Consider the following 20,703-nt stretch of genomic DNA (forward strand, 5'->3'; position numbering starts at 1 on the left):
TGCCTTGTGGTAAATTGAGGCAAGTGTTAGTGTTTTCTTCTCAGGCATTATGCAAGGCATTACCACTTGGATATGAGGTAACAGGGACTGGCCTATGTTGTGTTTAAAAAAGTACAAAGTGTTTGTTTTTTAGGTGTTCTGTCTGTGTTTAAAATATGCTTAAAATTATTAAAAGAAAAAGAAAGGGATTGTGTTTTGGAAATAAAGACATGTTTTTAAAAAGGTAGTGGTAATATTTGATTTAGTGTAGAACTTTGTAGCTGGCTTAATTTACCCTGTCCCGTGGCTCAACTTACCCCTTTATTTCCCTTGACGGAGTGATGCTGAATATGGGGGAAAAAGGCCACAACTTTCCCTCCCACTCTCCCCTACTGAAACAAGGTTATTACTGAGGGAGATTTCCAACCCATATGACCTTGTCACACTGCATTAACAGTTTTGTGGAACAGATGGAGCACGGCTGTAGCGGCTCCCAGGCCAGTTATCGTGTGTGTAGCATTTACATGCATTAAGGCCAGAGAACGTTGCATGTGAAATAGGCTACATAACATGAAACATTTAAAAAGGAACAATGAAAAGGTTTGGTGAAGTTATATTCAAAATGCTCATGCTGAAAGTTGCCACCGTCATAACAGCTGCCCTTGAGTTAATCAATGAATTTGGTGGGTACGATAATGCTCTCAAAATGTTCCAATGTTGTGGCTATATTTGATCGGATAATGGAGATACATTAACGGTGTGATTGTCCTCCATGGCAACGCACATGTAAGTTTCATTGGGAGTGCAAATGATTGGTCAACTGCTGCTGACCGCGCTCTCAACCACATACGAAACAATCAGCGCCGGTGAGTAACGGGGAGTGATGCTTCTGCTGCTACCTTCAGTGCGGCGTAGGAAGACAACCATTGTCTAATGCGGAGATTCAGGTGGATCGGCTGGGCTCATAACTGCATGTGAGTCTGAAGTCTGTCCTTCCGGAAGACGAAGGAGTCTGCAGCATATCACCTCCATGAAAATATTCAAAAGACCGCAGGAATTCTGCCCCGAACCCCGGGATAATTCTAACAAACCACGTTGTCTTTCTATCGGGTGTTGGAGCACAGAATAATGCCCAGGTGAGATCACTGCACATTTCTCTGGGGAATGACCTCGATACATAAACATTGACATATTGTTCCATGTGTTGCAGTAAATATTGTATCCGTAGACTCCGAACCGTGGTTTGATTTTGCAGGACGGATGTCTGTCACCAGACCTGTGATTGTCTGCACTAGCCTACACAGATATCCTGCTTTCCAATCATTAAATCATCATTGTCTGTCGTCAAACCAAATCAAATGTATTTGTCACATACACATGGTTAGCAGATGTTAATGCAAGTGTAGCGAAATGCTTGTGCTTCTAGTTCCGACCATGCAGTAATATCTAACAAGTAATATAACCTAACAATTCCACAACAACTACCTTGTACACACAAGTGTAAAGGAATGAATACGAATATGTACATAAAAATATATAAATGAGTGATGGCCGAACGGCATAGGCAAGATGCAGTAGATGGTATAGAGTACAGTATATACATATGAGATGAGTAATGTAGGGTATGAAAACATTATATAAAGTGCCATTGTTTAAAGTGACTAGTGATACATTTAATTACATCAAGATGGCAAGATGCAGTAGATGGTATAGCGTACAGTATATACATATGGGATGAGTAATGTAGGGTATGTAAACATTATATAAAGTGACTAGTGATAAATTGATTACATCAATTTTTCCATTATTAAAGTGGCTGGAGTTGAGTCAGTATGTTGGCAGCAGCCACTCAATGTTAGTGATGGCTGTTTAACAGTCTGATGGCCTAGAGATAGAAGCTGTTTTTCAGTCTCGGTCCCCGCTTTGATGCACCTGTACTGACCTCGCCTTCTAGATGATAGCGGGGTGAACAGGCAGTGGCTCGGGTGGTTGTTGTCCATGATGATCTTTTTGGCCTTCCTGTGACATTGAGTGCTGTAGGTGTCCTGGACGGCAGGTAGTTTGCACCCGGTGATGCGTTGTGCAGACCTCACTACCCTCTGGAGAGCCTTCCGGTTATGGGCGGAGCAGCTGCCGTACCAGGCGGTGATACAGCCCGACAGGATGCTCTCGATTGTGCATCTGTAAAAGTTTGTGAGTGTTTTTGGTGACAAGCCGAATTTCTTCAGCCTCCTGAGGTTGAAGAGGCGCTGCTGCGCGCCTTCTTCACCACGCTGTCAAGTAATAGGACATGCGTTATATTTATGCTATAAATGAGGCTTCTCGAAGTCTTTTCATTTCTTTCTGTATTGACTGGGTTAGAGCAGCATCAATTGAGGGGAGAGGACAGTCAAACTCATAGATATATATATCTATGAGAGCATAAAGTCGCTTAATTGCATGCGGGTAGTAGTGGCTTGGCATGCTTGCCCGCAGATTTGGCTTGTTTGCTGGCTCACATCACGCAATGGTGAATAGTGTGAATTAGACGTTATTACGTGTAGTAGCCTATAGACAGATGTAGGCAACGGGCCAGTTTTACACATGAAACTATTGTCAAGGTGATGCTCTGTGTTTTAGGTGATGCACAGTCCCTCCAATAATGTACAGTATAATCATGACCATTTTTTTGTCATTTCATCGCGTTCGTTTCCTCTGGAATGGTAAGCGTCCGATCCAGACATTGGCGAGACTCTCTCTCTCACACACCTGGGGGCATCTCCCTGTCTGTGAGAAGTAACTGACCGTTAACACATGAGGCCACTTCAGGCCTCTGGTGGTGCAGCAGGGCCTCACTCAATCAGACTTGGAACTGCAGCACACTGACAGGTTAGCCTCTAGGGTGATCAAGCAGACTGATTACGTGTTATGTTTAAATAGCTTACAGATAGGATTTGTTTGATTTTTGTCTTTCGGGGCCATCTGATTAGTGGTCAAACGTAGCCTACAGCTATCTGATAATCAGCCCTGTTCAACCAGAGTAAAGAGGTAGCCTACAGCTATCTGATAATCAGCCCTGTTCAAACAGAGTAAAGAGGTAGCCTACAGCTATCTGATAATCAGCCCTGTTCAAACAGAGTAAAGAGGTAGCCTACAGCTATCTGATAATCAGCCCTGTTCAAACAGAGTAAAGAGGTAGCCTACAGCTATCTGATAATCAGCCCTGTTCAAACAGAGTAAAGAGGTAGCCTACAGCTATCTGATAATCAGCCCTGTTCAACCAGAGTAAAGAGGTAGCCTACAGCTATCTGATAATCAGCCCTGTTCAACCAGAGTAAAGAGGTAGCCTACAGCTATCTGATAATCAGCCCTGTTCAACCAGAGTAAAGAGGTAGCCTACAGCTATCTGATAATCAGCCCTGTTCAAACAGAGTAAAGAGGTAGCCTACAGCTATCTGATAATCAGCCCTGTTCAACCAGAGTAAAGAGGTAGCCTACAGCTATCTGATAATCAGCCCTGTTCAACCAGAGTAAAGAGGTAGCCTACAGCTATCTGATAATCAGCCCTGTTCAAACAGAGTAAAGAGGTAGCCTACAGCTATCTGATAATCAGCCCTGTTCAAACAGAGTAAAGAGGTAGCCTACAGCTATCTGATAATCAGCCCTGTTCAAACAGAGTAAAGAGGTAGCCTACAGCTATCTGATAATCAGCCCTGTTCAACCAGAGTAAAGAGGTAGCCTACAGCTATCTGATAATCAGCCCTGTTCAACCAGAGTAAAGAGGTAGCCTACAGCTATCTGATAATCAGCCCTGTTCAACCAGAGTAAAGAGGTAGCCTACAGCTATCTGATAATCAGCCCTGTTCAAACAGAGTAAAGAGGTAGCCTACAGCTATCTGATAATCAGCCCTGTTCAACCAGAGTAAAGAGGTAGCCTACAGCTATCTGATAATCAGCCCTGTTCAACCAGAGTAAAGAGGTAGCCTACAGCTATCTGATAATCAGCCCTGTTCAAACAGAGTAAAGAGGTAGCCTACAGCTATCTGATAATCAGCCCTGTTCAACCGGAGTAAAGAGGTAGCCTACAGCTATCTGATAATCAGCCCTGTTCAACCGGAGTAAAGAGGTAGCCTACAGCTATCTGATAATCAGCCCTGTTCAAACGGAGTAAAGAGGTAGCCTACAGCTATCTGATAATCAGCCCTGTTCAACCAGAGTAAAGAGGTAGCCTACAGCTATCTGATAATCAGCCCTGTTCAAACAGAGTAAAGAGGTAGCCTACAGCTATCTGATAATCAGCCCTGTTCAACCAGAGTAAAGAGGTAGCCTACAGCTATCTGATAATCAGCCCTGTTCAAACAGAGTAAAGAGGTAGCCTACAGCTATCTGATAATCAGCCCTGTTCAAACAGAGTAAAGAGGTAGCCTACAGCTATCTGATAATCAGCCCTGTTCAAACAGAGTAAAGAGGTAGCCTACAGCTATCTGATAATCAGCCCTGTTCAACCAGAGTAAAGAGGTAGCCTACAGCTATCTGATAATCAGCCCTGTTCAACCAGAGTAAAGAGGTAGGCTACAGCTATCTGATAATCAGCCCTGTTCAAACAGAGTAAAGAGGTAGCCTACAGCTATCTGATAATCAGCCCTGTTCAAACAGAGTAAAGAGGTAGCCTACAGCTATCTGATAATCAGCCCTGTTCAAACGGAGTAAAGAGGTAGCCTACAGCTATCTGATAATCAGCCCTGTTCAACCGGAGTAAAGAGGTAGCCTACAGCTATCTGATAATCAGCCCTGTTCAACCGGAGTAAAGAGGTAGCCTACAGCTATCTGATAATCAGCCCTGTTCAACCGGAGTAAAGAGGTAGCCTACAGCTATCTGATAATCAGCCCTGTTCAAACGGAGTAAAGAGGTAGCCTACAGCTATCTGATAATCAGCCCTGTTCAAACGGAGTAAAGAGGTAGCCTACAGCTATCTGATAATCAGCCCTGTTCAAACGGAGTAAAGAGGTAGCCTACAGCTATCTGATAATCAGCCCTGTTCAAACGGAGTAAAGAGGTAGCCTACAGCTATCTGATAATCAGCCCTGTTCAAACGGAGTAAAGAGGTAGCCTACAGCTATCTGATAATCAGCCCTGTTCAAACGGAGTAAAGAGGTAGCCTACAGCTATCTGATAATCAGCCCTGTTCAACCGGAGTAAAGAGGTAGCCTACAGCTATCTGATAATCAGCCCTGTTCAACCGGAGTAAAGAGGTAGCCTACAGCTATCTGATAATCAGCCCTGTTCAACCGGAGGTAAAGAGGTAGCCTACAGCTATCTGATAATCAGCCCTGTTCAACCGGAGTAAAGAGGTAGCCTACAGCTATCTGATAATCAGCCCTGTTCAACCGGAGTAAAGAGGTAGCCTACAGCTATCTGATAATCAGCCCTGTTCAACCGGAGTAAAGAGGTAGCCTACAGCTATCTGATAATCAGCCCTGTTCAACCGGAGTAAAGAGGTAGCCTACAGCTATCTGATAATCAGCCCTGTTCAACCGGAAGTAAAGAGGTAGCCTACAGCTATCTGATAATCAGCCCTGTTCAACCGGAGTAAAGAGGTAGCCTACAGCTATCTGATAATCAGCCCTGTTCAACCGGAGTAAAGAGGTAGCCTACAGCTATCTGATAATCAGCCCTGTTCAACCGGAGTAAAGAGGTAGCCTACAGCTATCTGATAATCAGCCCTGTTCAAACCGGAGTAAAGAGGTAGCCTACAGCTATCTGATAATCAGCCCTGTTCAACCGGAGTAAAGAGGTAGCCTACAGCTATCTGATAATCAGCCCTGTTCAACCGGAGTAAAGAGGTAGCCTACAGCTATCTGATAATCAGCCCTGTTCAACCGGAGTAAAGAGGTAGCCTACAGCTATCTGATAATCAGCCCTGTTCAACCGGAGTAAAGAGGTAGCCTACAGCTATCTGATAATCAGCCCTGTTCAACCGGAGTAAAGAGGTAGCCTACAGCTATCTGATAATCAGCCCTGTTCAACCGGAGTAAAGAGGTAGCCTACAGCTATCTGATAATCAGCCCTGTTCAACCGGAGTAAAGAGGTAGCCTACAGCTATCTGATAATCAGCCCTGTTCAACCGGAGTAAAGAGGTAGCCTACAGCTATCTGATAATCAGCCCTGTTCAACCGGAGTAAAGAGGTAGCCTACAGCTATCTGATAATCAGCCCTGTTCAACCGGAGTAAAGAGGTAGCCTACAGCTATCTGATAATCAGCCCTGTTCAACCGGAGTAAAGAGGTAGCCTACAGCTATCTGATAATCAGCCCTGTTCAACCAGAGTAAAGAGGTAGCCTACAGCTATCTGATAATCAGCCCTGTTCAACCAGAGTAAAGAGGTAGCCTACAGCTATCTGATAATCAGCCCTGTTCAACCAGAGTAAAGAGGTAGCCTACAGCTATCTGATAATCAGCCCTGTTCAACCAGAGTAAAGAGGTAGCCTACAGCTATCTTATAATCAGCCCTGTTCAACCAGAGTAAAGAGGTAGCCTACAGCTATCTGATAATCAGCCCTGTTCAACCAGAGTAAAGAGGTAGCCTACAGCTATCTGATAATCAGCCCTGTTCAACCAGAGTAAAGAGGTAGCCTACAGCTATCTGATAATCAGCCCTGTTCAAACAGAGTAAAGAGGTAGCCTATCGGATACAGAGGAAGCTTCTTATTCCCACAATTACATATTTTTGTTTGTGTTGATCCTTTCTTTAGCCATTTATCACTTGAGATAAAAATCATCTCTTTTTAGGAGAGAGGCCTGACCAGAAGGGCAGCTTGAGTATAAAAACAACACAACAATCCCATAATCTGGACGTGTCATACAACTCCATATAGAGCATGTGAGGAGGTGGCTCTCTGGAAGGACCAGGATGACTGTTGGATTCCTTCCCCCATGTTCCTTCTCTTTCTCACAGTGCCACTAATGCCATGTCTTCTTGCCCAGTGCTAGTGTTTTAATTGCCGTGAGAAGGGAGCAAATTAACAGTGTAGACGTGACAGAGATTACCTTGTAATTGTCTAATGGCCAGTGGCAATCAACATGTTAATGGGAATGAGTTAATTATCAGGGAAGGGATGGCAGGTAGCCTAGCGTTTAAGAGCGTTGGGCCAGTAACCAAAAGGCTTCTGGTTTGAATCCCCTGATAAGACCAAGTGCTAAATTATTAAAATGTAAATGTATGATGGAGCGGGTAGAAAGAATGATCTTATTTTCACTGGTCTCTCTTTCGGTTGCCATACTGTGAATCCAAACAATAGTAAAACACACTGATTTCTTAGTTCTATTCATCTCTATCTAGAAGCAGATGATAGGACTGCTGCTCTACTCAGTGCGATGGTGTCTCATTTCAGCACCACACATGTGGACAGCACCCCTGTGCTGTATGTCCCAGCCTTTGGGACATAAGGCTGGGACATACAGCCTTATGAGCAACAGTTTGTATGTGGAAAGCTGCTGGATGTCTTTACTTGACCACCCTAAGGACGTTACTGCAGTGAACATTGCACCGTCTGTTGTCCTAAGAAACATGGTTGCTTCATGCTCCAGAGCTGTGATGCTTTAGAGCTGATGTTATTTTCTCGGTCACATCACAGCCGGCAGAGTGGTGCCTTCATCTCACTGGAACTGTTTCTGTTGGATTTATAATGAGGAAGACTCAGCCTTAGACTGTTGCCCGTTGAGGGATAAAATAAATATATATATTTATGCAATTCGTTTAAAAAAAAATGAAAGCTACTGGATAGCCCTTTTCATCATGTACATTCTTGATATAATTGTATTATTTGAATGACAGCTGTAGAGAATTAACTAATGCAGCAGTATTTGGTTTGTAAGTAGATGTGATTCTCTTCAGAAATGTTTCAGTCAAAGCATATCAGTCAATATGCATTGAAGGAGACAGGGAGTAGTGCTTGAGGTAATGATGAGCCCAATTGGAGATGACGTGCGGGTGGTGTGTGTGTGAGTCGGCGGGGTTATAAACACCATGTGTCACTCTGGCTTGTGTGTCTCCTTCTCCATCATGCCCCACCAAGGTCATGTCCACAGACAGCACAGTGGCCCTGGCCCACTGCACTCCTGGCCCTGCCAGAGAAATGGGCCCTGCCCGGAGAGCACTGCTGCTTTTAATCAGGCCTGACGCGTGACTCAGCCGCATGCCAGCTGCACATACAGCCAAACAGAGATCGCTTCCCTGGATGACGAAGAGGAAAAAAGGTCACTGTTGAGATATTTGTTTCTCTACACCTTCAGGGATCACTGCTTTATGTATTTCATTCTGGGGCTTTGGCTCTGTTGAACTTTGCTTACTAACTGGAGTGATTTGCTTAATGCCGTAGGTTCCCATGTGCACATGACAATAATACAAGGAATTATGTTGAAGGGAGCGGTTTGGAGTCGGGAGGAACACTATTGGTTGAAATCCCATGTGGGTCACTGTGCTATTTTCTTGAGGAAACACTTGAGATTGATTGTATTTATATCCAGAAGGATAATGTTAAAATCCAGGAAGAGTGGACATTGGAGATGACTGAAGAAAACAAGCTGCACTAACAGCTGATTGACAAAGGGTATCTGATTGTACCTATTAGAAACAGAGAATAACTGGCCAAAATAACTGCAAGTCATTATGAATCCTGAGAGGCTGCTTAGAGGCCACGTAGACGGAACAGATCTGGAGAATAGCGAGAGGAGGAGATCTGGAGAATATCAAGAGGTGGAGATCTGGAGGAGAGAGCAAGAGAGAGGAGGAGATCTGGAGGGGAGAGAGAGAGAAGGAGAGGAAGATAGCTAGAGAGAGGAGAGCGAGAGAGAGGAGGAGGAGAGCGAGAGAGGGAGGAGGAGATCTGGAGGAGAGAGGCAGAGGAGGAGATCTGGAGGAGAGAGCGAGAGAGAGGAGGAGGAGAGCGAGAGGAGGAGAAGGAGGAGAGCGAGGGAGAGGAGGATATCTGAGGGAGAGGAGGAGATCTGGAGGAGGAGATCTGGAGGAGAGAGAGGGAGAGGAGGAGATCTGGAGGAGAGGGAGAGGAGGAGATCTGTGGAAGAGAGAGAGAGAGAGGGAGAGGAGGAGATCTGGAGGGGAGATGAGGAGATCTGGAGGAGAGAGAGAGAGGAGATCTGGAGGAAAGAGAGAGAGTAGAAGATCTGGAGGAGAGAGAGGAAATTATTTGGAGGAGAGAGAGAGAGCGAGGAGAATATCTGGAGGAGAGAGCGAGGGAGGAGATCTGGAGGAGAGAGAGGAGAATATCTGGAGGAGAGAGATGGAGATCTGGAGGAGAGAGAGCGAGGAGGAGAGAGAGTGAGGGAGGAGGTCTGTAGGAGAGAGAGAGCGGGGGAGGAGAATTTCTGGAGGAGAACGAGAGGAGAATATCTGGAGGAGAGAGAGTGAGGAGGAGAGAGAGAGCGAGGGAGGAGATCTGGAGGAGAGAGAGCGAGGAGGAGAGAGAGCGAGGAAGGAGATCTGGAGTAGAGAGAGCGAGGAGGAGATCTGGAGGAGAGAGCGAGGAGGAGAGAGAGCGAGGGAGGATATCTGGAGGAGAGAGAGAGGAGAATATCTGGAGGAGAGATAGCGAGGGAGGAGAGAGAGGAGGAGATCTGGACGAGAGAGAGCGAGGAGGAGAGAGAGAGCGAGGGAGGAGATCTGGAGGAAAGAGAGCGAGGGAGGAGATATGGAGGAGAGAGAGAGCAAGGGAGGAGTTCTGGAGGAGAGAGAAAGAGAGGGGAGATCTGGAGGAGAGAGAGAGGAGGTGATCTGGAGGAGAAAGAGAGGAGAATATCTGGAGAAGAGAGAGAAAGAGGAGGAGATCTGGAGGGGAGAGAGAGAGAGAGAGAAGAATATCTGGAGAGAGAGAGAGAGAGAGAGAGAGGAGGAGGAGGAGATCTGAAGAAGAGAGAGGGGGAGCTCTGGAGGAGAGAGAGAGGTGGAGATTTGGAGAAGAGAGAGAGGTGGAGATTTGGAGAAGAGAGAGAGAGAGAGAGAGGAGGAGATCTGAGGAAGAGAGAGAGAGGAGGAGATCTGAGGAAGAGAGGGAGAGAGGAGGAGATGAGAGGGAGAGAGGAGGAGATCTGAGGAAGAGAGAGAGAGAAGGAGATTTGGAGAAGAGAGAGAGAGAGGAGGAGATCTGTGGAAGAGAGAGAGGAGGAGATCTGAGGGAGAGAGAGAGGAGGAGATCTGAGGAAGAGAGGGAGAGAGGAGGAGATCTGAGGAAGAGAGAGAGAGAAGGAGATCTGTGGAAGAGAGAGAGAGGAGGAGATCTGAGGAAGAGAGCGATTAGGAGATCTGTGGAAGAGAGAGAGAGGAGGAGATCTGAGGAAGAGGGAGAGGAGGAGATCTGAGGAAGAGAGAGAGAGAGGAGGAGATCTGTGGAAGAGGGAGAGGAGGAGATCTGTGGAAGAGAGAGGGGGATCTCTGGAGGAGAGAGAGAGGTGGAGATTTGGAGAAGAGAGAGAGAGGAGGAGATCTGAGGAAGAGAGAGCGAGAGGAGGAGATCTGAGGAAGAGAGAGAGAGGAGGAGATCTGAGGGAGAGAGAGAGGAGGAGATCTGAGGAAGAGAGGGAGAGAGGAGGAGATCTGAGGAAGAGAGAGAGAGAAGGAGATCTGTGGAAGAGAGAGAGAGGAGGAGATCTGAGGAAGAGAGCGATTAGGAGATCTGTGGAAGAGAGAGAGAGGAGGAGATCTGAGGAAGAGGGAGAGGAGGAGATCTGAGGAAGAGAGAGAGAGAGGAGGAGATCTGTGGAAGAGGGAGAGGAGGAGATCTGTGGAAGAGAGAGGGGGAGCTCTGGAGGAGAGAGAGAGGTGGAGATTTGGAGAAGAGAGAGAGAGGAGGAGATCTGAGGAAGAGAGAGCGAGAGGAGGAGATCTGAGGAAGAGAGAGAGAGGAGGAGATCTGAGGAAGAGAGGGAGAGAGGAGGAGATCTGAGGAAGAGAGAGAGAGGAGATCTGTGGAAGAGAGAGAGAGGAGGAGATCTGAGGAAGAGAGCGAGGAGGAGATCTGTGGAAGAGAGAGAGAGAGGAGGAGATCTGAGGAAGAGGGAGAGGAGGAGATCTGAGGAAGAGAGAGAGAGAGGAGGAGATCTGTGGAAGAGGGAGAGGAGGAGATCTGTGGAAGAGAGAGAGAGAGGAGGAGATCTGAGGAAGAGAGAGAGAGGAGGAGATCTGTGGAAGAGGGAGAGGAGGAGATCTGTGGAAGAGAGAGAGGAGGAGATCTGAGGAAGAGAGAGAGAGAGAGGAGGAGATCTGTGGAAGAGGGAGAGGAGGAGATCTGTGGAAGAGAGAGAGGAGGAGATCTGAAGAAGAGAGAGGGGGAGCTCTGGAGGAGAGAGAGAGGTGGAGATTTGGAGAAGAGAGAGAGAGGAGGAGATCTGAGGAAGAGAGAGCGAGAGGAGGAGATCTGAGGAAGAGGGAGAGGAGGAGATCTGAGGAAGAGAGAGAGAGAGGAGGAGATCTGTGGAAGAGGGAGAGGAGGAGATCTGTGGAAGAGAGAGAGAGAGGAAGAGATCTGAGGAAGAGAGAGAGAGAGAGGAGGAGATCTGAGGAAGAGAGAGAGAGGAGGAGATCTGAGGAAGAGAGAGAGAGGGAGAGAGGAGGAGATCGAGAGAGAGAGAGAGGAGTATATCTGGAGAAAGAGTGAGAGGAGATCTGGAGAAGAGAGAGAGAGCGAGAGTAGGAGATTTAGTGGTTCTCAGGATGCAGCAACACATTGGATGTGGGAGTGTGTGGCTCTCTGGGAAAAGCCAGTGTTTAAATGAGCTTAAACCAGAGAGAGCTAGACATCACAATGCTATGTTAGATATACTGGCCACACAGCCTGTTGTAATGAGTCAGTTTGTCTTTCTAGTCCAATTTGCATAACAAGTCATAACCCAATGCAGTGAGTATTGGAAGGGACTTTGCATTTTCAGTAAGTTTACACAGGAAACTCGTGTATGAGTTGCAATAATAGTCGTATGTACAGGATACGCATGGTACACACCATCCAATGAAATGCTTACTGGCAGGTTCCTTCTCCACAATGGAACAACAATAAGAAATAACACAAATATAAGAATAGGAACATAAAGTAAATGGCTCAGTAGAATAGAATACTTTTTTTTGCTGCATAAGTTTAATACAGGAAGGCACAGTTTGTACATGGATTTAGCACATTTTTGTTTATTACATGTTAACTGTGTCAAGCATCATCATGAGTTGTGTAATAGGCTGATAACGAAACCTAATAGTCGGCGGAGCAAAGACGCTAGTGGCGATACTGTGTGGAGAAAGCAGTCCTGTCTCTGTTTAGCTCCCACCCCGGGAAGTGTAACGTTACGTTAAAACTGTATTTCCGCTGATACACCACTGTTACTGTGTGACCCACAGGAGGGCAGAAAACTCCAACTGTGCTGTTAAATAAAATGTGGCCAGTGTAGTCTGTGTCCTTAGAGATATGTAACAGGATATCAGCCTGTCAGGCTAATACATTATGCAGGTACACCGTAGTCCATGGAAACAAATGGCAACCCCAACAGAAATGCACCACTGTTGGCCCACTGCTGTAAAGCAGATTTAGAAAGGACCCATCAGTACTGTGTTGTTAGGGCCAGTCACCCTGGGGATCAGATGTATTAAAGCCATGGCAAACACAGCCATCATTCAATAAAGACTCCCAGTCTCCTCTGACAGAAAGCAGCAGGAGGAGAATGGCTTTGTAGAAGAAGAGCATGATTGAAGGACAAGGAGGCAGAGAAAGGATTCACCTTTTACAAAACAAGGACCTGGGATAAGATGAAGAAGAAGAAGGGTCTGCTGTTTCTTCCCCAGTCCCTCTTGCTTATCGTGTCACATTGATGCTAGACCTGCGATTTACTTGGGCGCAATCGGTCAGTGAGTGACGCATCAGGCAATGTGTAAATCTTGAGATGTTTAGCAGCTGTCTGGGTGTCCATCCATCACATTGCTCTGTGTGGGGCCCAGGCACCGCTGGTGAACAGGGCCATGCTGGTAAAAGCTGGAGCACACTCCTCTATTTCAATTCACACTGTCTGTCTCTGCAGGCCGTCCCCCTGGGAGAGAGATTCATGCTAATTTGGAATAGTATACGCACAGAAAAACCCATCCCTATGCCGCATTGCAAAAAATGCCTGTGCCCTCCCTTAGGATGTCTCTTCTAAAGCAGCTTGTCTCGAGTGTCTTCCTGCCTGCGTGTAGCTCCTCCGTAGCACATCGATGTCACTGCTCACCCATCCCTTGCAAGGCTCTCAGATTCTGGCTAAGATGCCGTAGCCAAACGTTTACCCCTGCTGTTGTGGTGCAGAACTCTGAGGAGGTGATGTGTGAGAGAGGATGAGGGTTGTTTGTTGCCTGACGACTCACCCTGAATCAATTCCTCTGCTATCAATCGCTACATACATTCAGTCTGAATCTGCCATCCTAGGAGACGTTTGTGTAACGTTAAAATGAGGGGCGCTCTACAAAACCAATTCATCAACGATTGGATCGTCTCTAACAAATCTAACTAATCAGAGTATCAGAATTGATGAAGTCATCATGTAGGCCGGCTCTGGCCCAACCCATCGGATTCTGGGACCAATCAGAACGGTCAGAATGTTCTTTGTGTTCTACAAATCATAGGGGAGGGAGGCAAATCCAGACTCATCGTCTAGAAGGAATGTCAATTTTTCCGTAATGATGTGGATGGGTAGCCAGACTAGGTTGTTTGCTGCACACGAATTCATTGTTTGATTTGGCTTATTCTGCTTCTAGGAACTAGACACGGTCCTGTTTTGTGTTGCGTTTTTTTCGAGGATGGAATTACACTTTGCAATGTAGTTTATAATGGTCTTTGCGTTGGAGGATGCTTTTAAGGAAATCTCAGCAATTCAAAAAATCTTGTTAAGAGTTGTGTAAAAACACCACGGAATGTATTTCATAATCACTCCAGTTCTTTTCAGAATGCTTGTTCATGTAGTTGGGCAATTTGCATATCCTGACTTAGGTGCTGAAGTGGCAATTTGACAGATGCGCAATTGTGGTTGAGTTTCAGTGAGAACCACTGCAGTGATCTCTGATACCTGCAAATCGTAGCTATTTTCTCCATGGCAATTTTCTGTATGATTCTTCTGCGTTAGTGGATGTGTTTTGACAGTAAAGAATATTAGCTCTGCCCAATGAGCACTACTTCACACCCTCAATGTGGGAGTGTGTGAGGAAGAATGCTGAGTTTGAATGCAACACCGCAAGATGCACTACAGAATTCTTTGTAACCTTGTGTTATTCCGTAATGGGGCTTGACTTCACTACCTGTGTGTGGGCCTGAGTCATATTAACTGTTGAACAGTAGCACCACTGTGCTCTTTTATCTGAAAAGATGGTCATTCTTTTGTATGGGGTCCTATTGGACATATGCTAGTTATACTCCAACATTCAGCCTCAAAGACACATTTAAATTCATTGTAATTCCCTGATACTTAAAGGGATACTTTGGAATGTTGGCAATGAGGCCGCCCTGGACGAATCCTCGAATGCGAACATATTCAAACCGTTCTGATTGGTCCCAGAAATCGATGGGTTGGACCAGAGCTGGCCAACACGACTCATGAATCATGTCATTTTGACGTCAGCACAAACAGGTTCAGACTGTATGGAGCAATCAGCGGAGCGGAAGTCAATTCAAGTTGTCAGGCAAAGGTTTTAGGGCCAGACTCTGCAGAGTTTGACAAGATTGCTACTTAAAATCTGGATGGTATTGTAGAGGGGACATACAGGTGTAAAAGGCCAGCTACTGGTCTTGTTGATGCCTAGCCTGATTAGTTAGTCTGTGGTTTAATTACCCTTGTTGATGCCTAGCCTGATTAGTTAGTCTGTGGTTTAATTACCCTTGTTGATGCCTAGCCTGATTAGTTAGTCTGTGGTTTAATGACCCATGTTGATGCCTTGCCTGATTAGTTAGTCTGTGGTTTAATGACCCATGTTGATGCCTTGCCTGATTAGTTAGTCTGTTGTGGAATTCCCCTATTGATGCCTAGCCTGATTAGTTAGTCTGTGGTTTAATGACCCATGTTGATGCCTTGCCTGATTAGTTAGTCTGTGGTTTATTGACCCATGTTGATGCCTTGCCTGATTAGTTAGTCTGTTGTGGAATTCCCCTATTGATGCCTAGCCTGATTAGTTAGTCTGTGGTTTAATTCCCTTTGGTGAGTCGTAATCTTGGTCTTCCCTGTATTACATTCTGTGTCCTCTCATTTGGTTATATGATACAAATTTTCCTCCCAGGGAGGACTGAGGAAATTGTTTTTGAAGAACTCCATTGGTATTTCCTCTAAACTCCTCTACACACACACACACACACACACACACACACACACACACACACACACACACACACACACACACACACAAACAACATAGTCTATACATTGTTTCTCCTAGGATTTCTTTCAGCACTAGGTGGCAAGGGTAGCGGGGAGGGGTTGCATTGCTGCTAGTGTTAGCACAATGACATGCTAGCTGTTCCCATAGACTGCCAGTCATTGAGCCAATGACTATCCCTTTAAAAGCTTGTGTCGACAGAAATATATATATGTACTGTATATATAAAGAATTACATTATATTTTCTGCAGCGGTGGCAACAATATGAATGAATATAGGGGAAACCCTGGGCTATACCATTAACAAGCACACATGCAGTGCCTTCGGAAAGTATTCAGACCCCTTGACTTGTTCCACATTTTGTAACGTTACAGCCTTATTCTAAAATTGATTAAAAAAATATAAATCATCAGCCATCTACACACAATACCCTATAATGACAAAGCAAATGTATTAAAAATGAATTACAGAAATACCTTACTTACTCAGGTGCACCCTGTTTCCATTGATCATCCTTGAGATGTTTCTACAACTTGATTGGAGTCTACCTGTGGGGAATTCAATTGATTTGACATGATTTGAAAAGGCACACACCTGCCTATATAAAGGTCCTACCATTGACAGTGCATGTCAGAGCAAAACCAAGCCATGAGGTTGCAAGCTCCGAGACAGGATTATGTCGAGGCATATATCTGGGGAATGGTACCAACATTTTCTTCAGCATTGAAGGTCCCCAAGAACAGTGGCCTCCATCATTCTTAAATGGAAGAAGTTTGGAACCACTAAGACTCTTCCTAGAGCTGGCCGCCCGGCCAAACTGAGCAATCGGGGGAGAAGGGCCTTGGTCAGGGAGGTGACCAAGAACCCGATGGTCACTCTGACAGAGCTCTAGAGTTCCTCTGTGAAGATGGGAGAAACTTCAAGAAGGACAACCATCTCCGCAGCACTCCACCAATCAGGCCTTTATGGTAGAGTGGCCAGATGGAAGAAACTCCTCAGTTAAAGGCACATGACAACCCGCTTGGAGTTTGCTAAAAGGTACCTAAAGACTCCCAGACCACGAGAAACCAAGATTGAACTCTTTAGCCTGAATGCCAAGCGCCATGTCTGGAGGAAAAATGGCACCATCCCTACGGTGAAGCATGGTGTTGGCAGCATCATGCTGTGGTTATGTTTTTCAATGACAGGGACTGGGAGACTAGTCAGGATTGAGGTAAAGATGAACGGAGCAAAGTACAGAGAGATCCTTGATGAAAACCTGCTCCAGGACGCTCAGGACCTCAGGCTGGGGTGAAGGTTCAGCCTTCCAACAGGGCAACTACCCTAAGTACACAGCCAAGACAATGCATGAGTGGCTTCAGGACAAGTCTCTTAATTAATGACCTTAAGTGGCCCAGCCAGAGCCGGACTTGAACCCGATCTAACATCTCTGAAGAGACCTGAAAATAGCTGTGCAGCAACGCTCCCCATCCAACCTGACAGAGCTTGAGAGGATCTGCAGAGAAGAATGGGAGAATCTCCCCAAATTGAGGTGTGCCAAGCTTGTAGCGTCATACCCAAGAAGATTCAAGGCTGAAATAGCTGCTGTAATAAGCTGGCTGTTTTGCAGCGCCTGCTTACCGGCTCCTCTAGAAGACATCTGATGTGTGTTTATGCAGAACCAAGTCTACTTTCTAATTCTTGACTTCCACACTTAGATCTTTTCCCCAGACACGTTATAAGTGTCAGTCCACCCAGGCCCTGTCGTCTGTGTAGAGCGATACCACTTGGGACCAAGGGCCTCCTTTTGAGAAGTACCAACATGTGTAGATTCATGCATTTCAAAACGTCTGTGTAGAACTTGTGAAGCATGCAATGGTATCGCAAGCTGCAGGAGGGCCTACTGTGTAACTCATTCAAATTAAGTGCAGTGCCAAGTTTTTGAAATGTTATGGAATTTTTTTGGTGCTGTCAAAATGTCAACCCCTACACTCTCAGAAAAAAAGGGTTGCTAAAGGTTTCTTCGGCTGTTCCCGTGGGATAACCTTTTTGGGTTCCATGTGGAACATTGAACCCAGAAGGGTTTTACCTGGAACCAGAAAGAGTTATTCAAAGGGTTCTCCCATGGGAACAGCCGAGGAACCTGTTCTAGATGGCACCTTTTTTTCCAAGAATGTAGTTTGTACACAGCCCTACACCAACAACCATACACTACCATGATATGAAGAGGTATAAAGATGATCAGGTAGCTAGTGAACATTCTGTATTTACAGAGTGATAAGCTGAAGGTTACATTGTGTCCTGGGAAACAGAATAGGAGCCATGTTGTAGCAGACACAAATACAGTCAAGCACAGGCGGCTGGTGACACCTTAATTGGGGACGATGGGCTAACATCAGGAATGGAATCTATGTAATTTAATCAAGCACATCAAACGCATGGTTCCATGTGTTTGATAGCGTTCCATATACTCCATTCCAGCCATTATTATTAGCTGTCCTCTCCTCACCAGCCTTCTGTGCAGTCAAGGTATGAGAGTGAGGGGGCTGGAGAGGACAGTTGGAGCACAGTTGAGATGCTAACTGATTCAGAAGGCCAGTGTTGCAGTGTTTTGGCTGCTCTCTTCTAGATCTCGTGTCTTGTCCTGGCCATTGCTTTGAACAGACATGCCCAGTAGTGTTCGCTCATTCAACACATGGAGAGCAGCCTATAGACCTCCTTAAGAATGCAAATTACTCCAGGCTTGCATATGGCAGGAAGTTAGCAGCTGCAGCGGAGAGGAACAGATCATATTCCACCTCTCTTATCGCCTCTACCCAAATACTGCTTAGATGTTTCTGTCCACCATGGTTCAAGATGAGAGAGGCAAAGTAAGTGTCTCTGATGGAATTAGAATGATGATGTTAAATACATCAGGGAGGGAGCAGCTCTTACTCATTGTTCCAAAATGGAAACAGTGCGAGTCCATTACGGGAGAAGGGCTGTTTCTCTAAGCCCGCATGATACATGAGTCAGCCTTCCTTAGGAAAATGGAATAACATTCACATCAGTGTGTAAGTCACATCTGTTGCTCCCATTTCCAGTGGAAACTGGACTATTTCCTTTCAAGATGGGTTTTTCATTTGGAAAGTTGATATTTAAGTATTCGGTTGATTGAGTGTTCTGTGTGTGTGTTTTTGTTTGTGATGCCAAACAAATATCATCTGTATCAGTGCTACTATCTGTATCGGTGCTACCATCTGTATCGGTGCTACCATCTGTATCAGTGCTACCATCTGTATCAGTTCTACCTTCTGTATCGGTGCTATCATCTGTATCAGTGCTACCATCTGTATCAGTGCTACCATCTGTATCGGTGCTACCATCTGTATCAGTTCTACCATCTGTATCGGTGCTACCATCTGTATCAGTTATACCATCTGTATCGGTGCTATCATCTGTATCAGTGCTACCATCTGTATCGGTGCTACCATCTGTATCAGTTCTACCATCTGTATCGGTGCTACCATCTGTATCAGTTCTACCATCTGTATCGGTGCTACCATCTGTATCAGTTCTACCATCTGTATCGGTGCTACCATCTGTATCAGTGCTACCATCTGTATCGGTGCTACCATCTGTATCAGTTCTACCATCTGTATCGGTGCTACCATCTGTATCAGTTCTACCATCTGTATCAGTTCTACCATCTGTATCGGTGCTACCATCTGTATCAGTTCTACCATCTGTATCGGTTCTACCATCTGTATCAGTTCTACCATCTGTATCGGTTCTACCTTCTGTATCGGTGCTATCATCTGTATCAGTGCTACCATCTGTATCGGTGCTACCATCTGTATCAGTTCTACCATCTGTATCGGTGCTACCATCTGTATCAGTTCTACCATCTGTATCGGTGCTACGATCTGTATCAGTTCTACCATCTGTATCGGTGCTACCATCTGTATCGGTTCTACCATCTGTATCGGTGCTACCATCTGTATCGGTGCTACCATCTGTATCAGTTCTACCATCTGTATCGGTGCTACCATCTGTATCAGTTCTACCATTTGTATCAGTGCTACCATTTGTATCAGTTCTACCATCTGTATCGGTGCTACCATCTGTATCAGTTCTACCATCTGTATCGGTGCTACCATCTGTATCGGTGCTACCATCTGTATCAGTTCTACCATCTATATCGGTGCTACCATCTGTATCAGTGCTACCATCTGTATCAGTGCTACCATCTGTATCAGTGCTACCATCTGTATCGGTGCTACCATCTGTATCGGTGCTACCATCTGTATCAGTTCTACCATCTGTATCGGTGCTACCATCCGTATCAGTTCTACCATCTATATCGGTGCTACCATCTGTATCAGTGCTACCATCTGTATCAGTGCTACCATCTATATCGGTGCTACCATCTGTATCGGTGCTACCATCTGTATCAGTTCTACCATCTGTATCAGTGCTACCATCTGTATCGGTGCTACCATCTGTATCGGTTCTACCATCTGTATCGGTGCTACCATCTATATCAGTGCTACCATCTGTATCAGTGCTACCATCTGTATCGGTGCTACCATCTGTATCAGTTCTACCATCTATATTGGTGCTACCATCTGTATCGGTGCTACCATCTGTATCAGTGTGAAGTGGGGGTTGAAATAAGAGCAGGTAAGGTAGAACGTGCGGGTGGTGGGCTGGCTTGTGGATTCATCATTACTTTTATACGTTTGCATGAACATGAGGCGTTTGAAAGTTGATGGTATGAAGAAATTCACAGGGAATTTCTATCAAATTATCAATGACATTATTTGTCATCTCTGCAGGTGGTAGTGTTTGCATGTCTTGTTTTTCCATAAGGAAAGAGAAACGGTAACTATATTCTTGAGGGGAATGTCCTAATATGTGAAGATAGATGTGAAGAGATATTAAATCTACATTTTCTGCAGAAATATGCAAATCTAGACTTCTGGTTTTGTCTGTAGAATGTGTCTTTAACTGGGACTCCAATACCTTGTAAGGAGGCCTCCATATCCTATTCAGGGTTTCTATCGTGCACGGACTGTCCCCTCCCTCAAAAGAAGCCATCTCTTTTCATAATGTTAACTCCAGCCAAAAGACACTATCAATTGGGCTAATGTTCCCCTCCAGAATATGGTGCTAGAAGATTGTCATTTGGTGTTTGTGTTAAAGTGGCTCGGTTTGGTCTTAGGGCCGTGCAGACTTCAAACTGATACTTAACATGTATTGTACAAATTAATATTCACACTGAAAGGAATTGCTAGTATTTATTTATCTCCATCACAATACAAGACTGGCTGCGAGACAATGGGAGTATTATATTGTATCGTCTAACAGCTAGCTTCATCCAAGGTTGAGCGCATGGAGG

The 20,703-nt window shown here is 45.4% G+C and overlaps 2 protein-coding genes across 7 annotated transcripts in view; one reads left to right on the forward strand and one right to left on the reverse strand.

Moving 5' to 3' along the window:
* The first annotated feature begins 666 nt into the window (after positions 1-666).
* nrxn2a (neurexin 2a) overlaps positions 667-20,703 on the forward strand; it is a 353,006-nt gene continuing 332,969 nt past the window's right edge. For all 6 annotated transcript variants that reach the window (XR_003880366.1, XM_029770022.1, XM_029770026.1 and 3 more), the window contains exon 1: positions 667-1,115. The gene's annotated coding sequence lies outside the window, so the exon portion shown is untranslated. The remainder of the gene's footprint in view (positions 1,116-20,703) is intronic.
* Positions 8,646-20,346, reverse strand: LOC115202636 (clumping factor A-like). Its single transcript, XM_029766722.1, has 3 exons — positions 20,328-20,346; positions 18,518-19,948; positions 8,646-8,671 (listed from the first exon to the last, which is right to left on the reverse strand). Exons 1-3 carry the CDS (start codon positions 20,344-20,346, stop codon positions 8,646-8,648), a joined length of 1,476 nt encoding a protein of 491 aa, XP_029622582.1.

Source organism: Salmo trutta, chromosome 12, assembly GCF_901001165.1.
Source record: "Salmo trutta chromosome 12, fSalTru1.1, whole genome shotgun sequence".
Classification (NCBI taxonomy): domain Eukaryota; kingdom Metazoa; phylum Chordata; class Actinopteri; order Salmoniformes; family Salmonidae; genus Salmo; species Salmo trutta.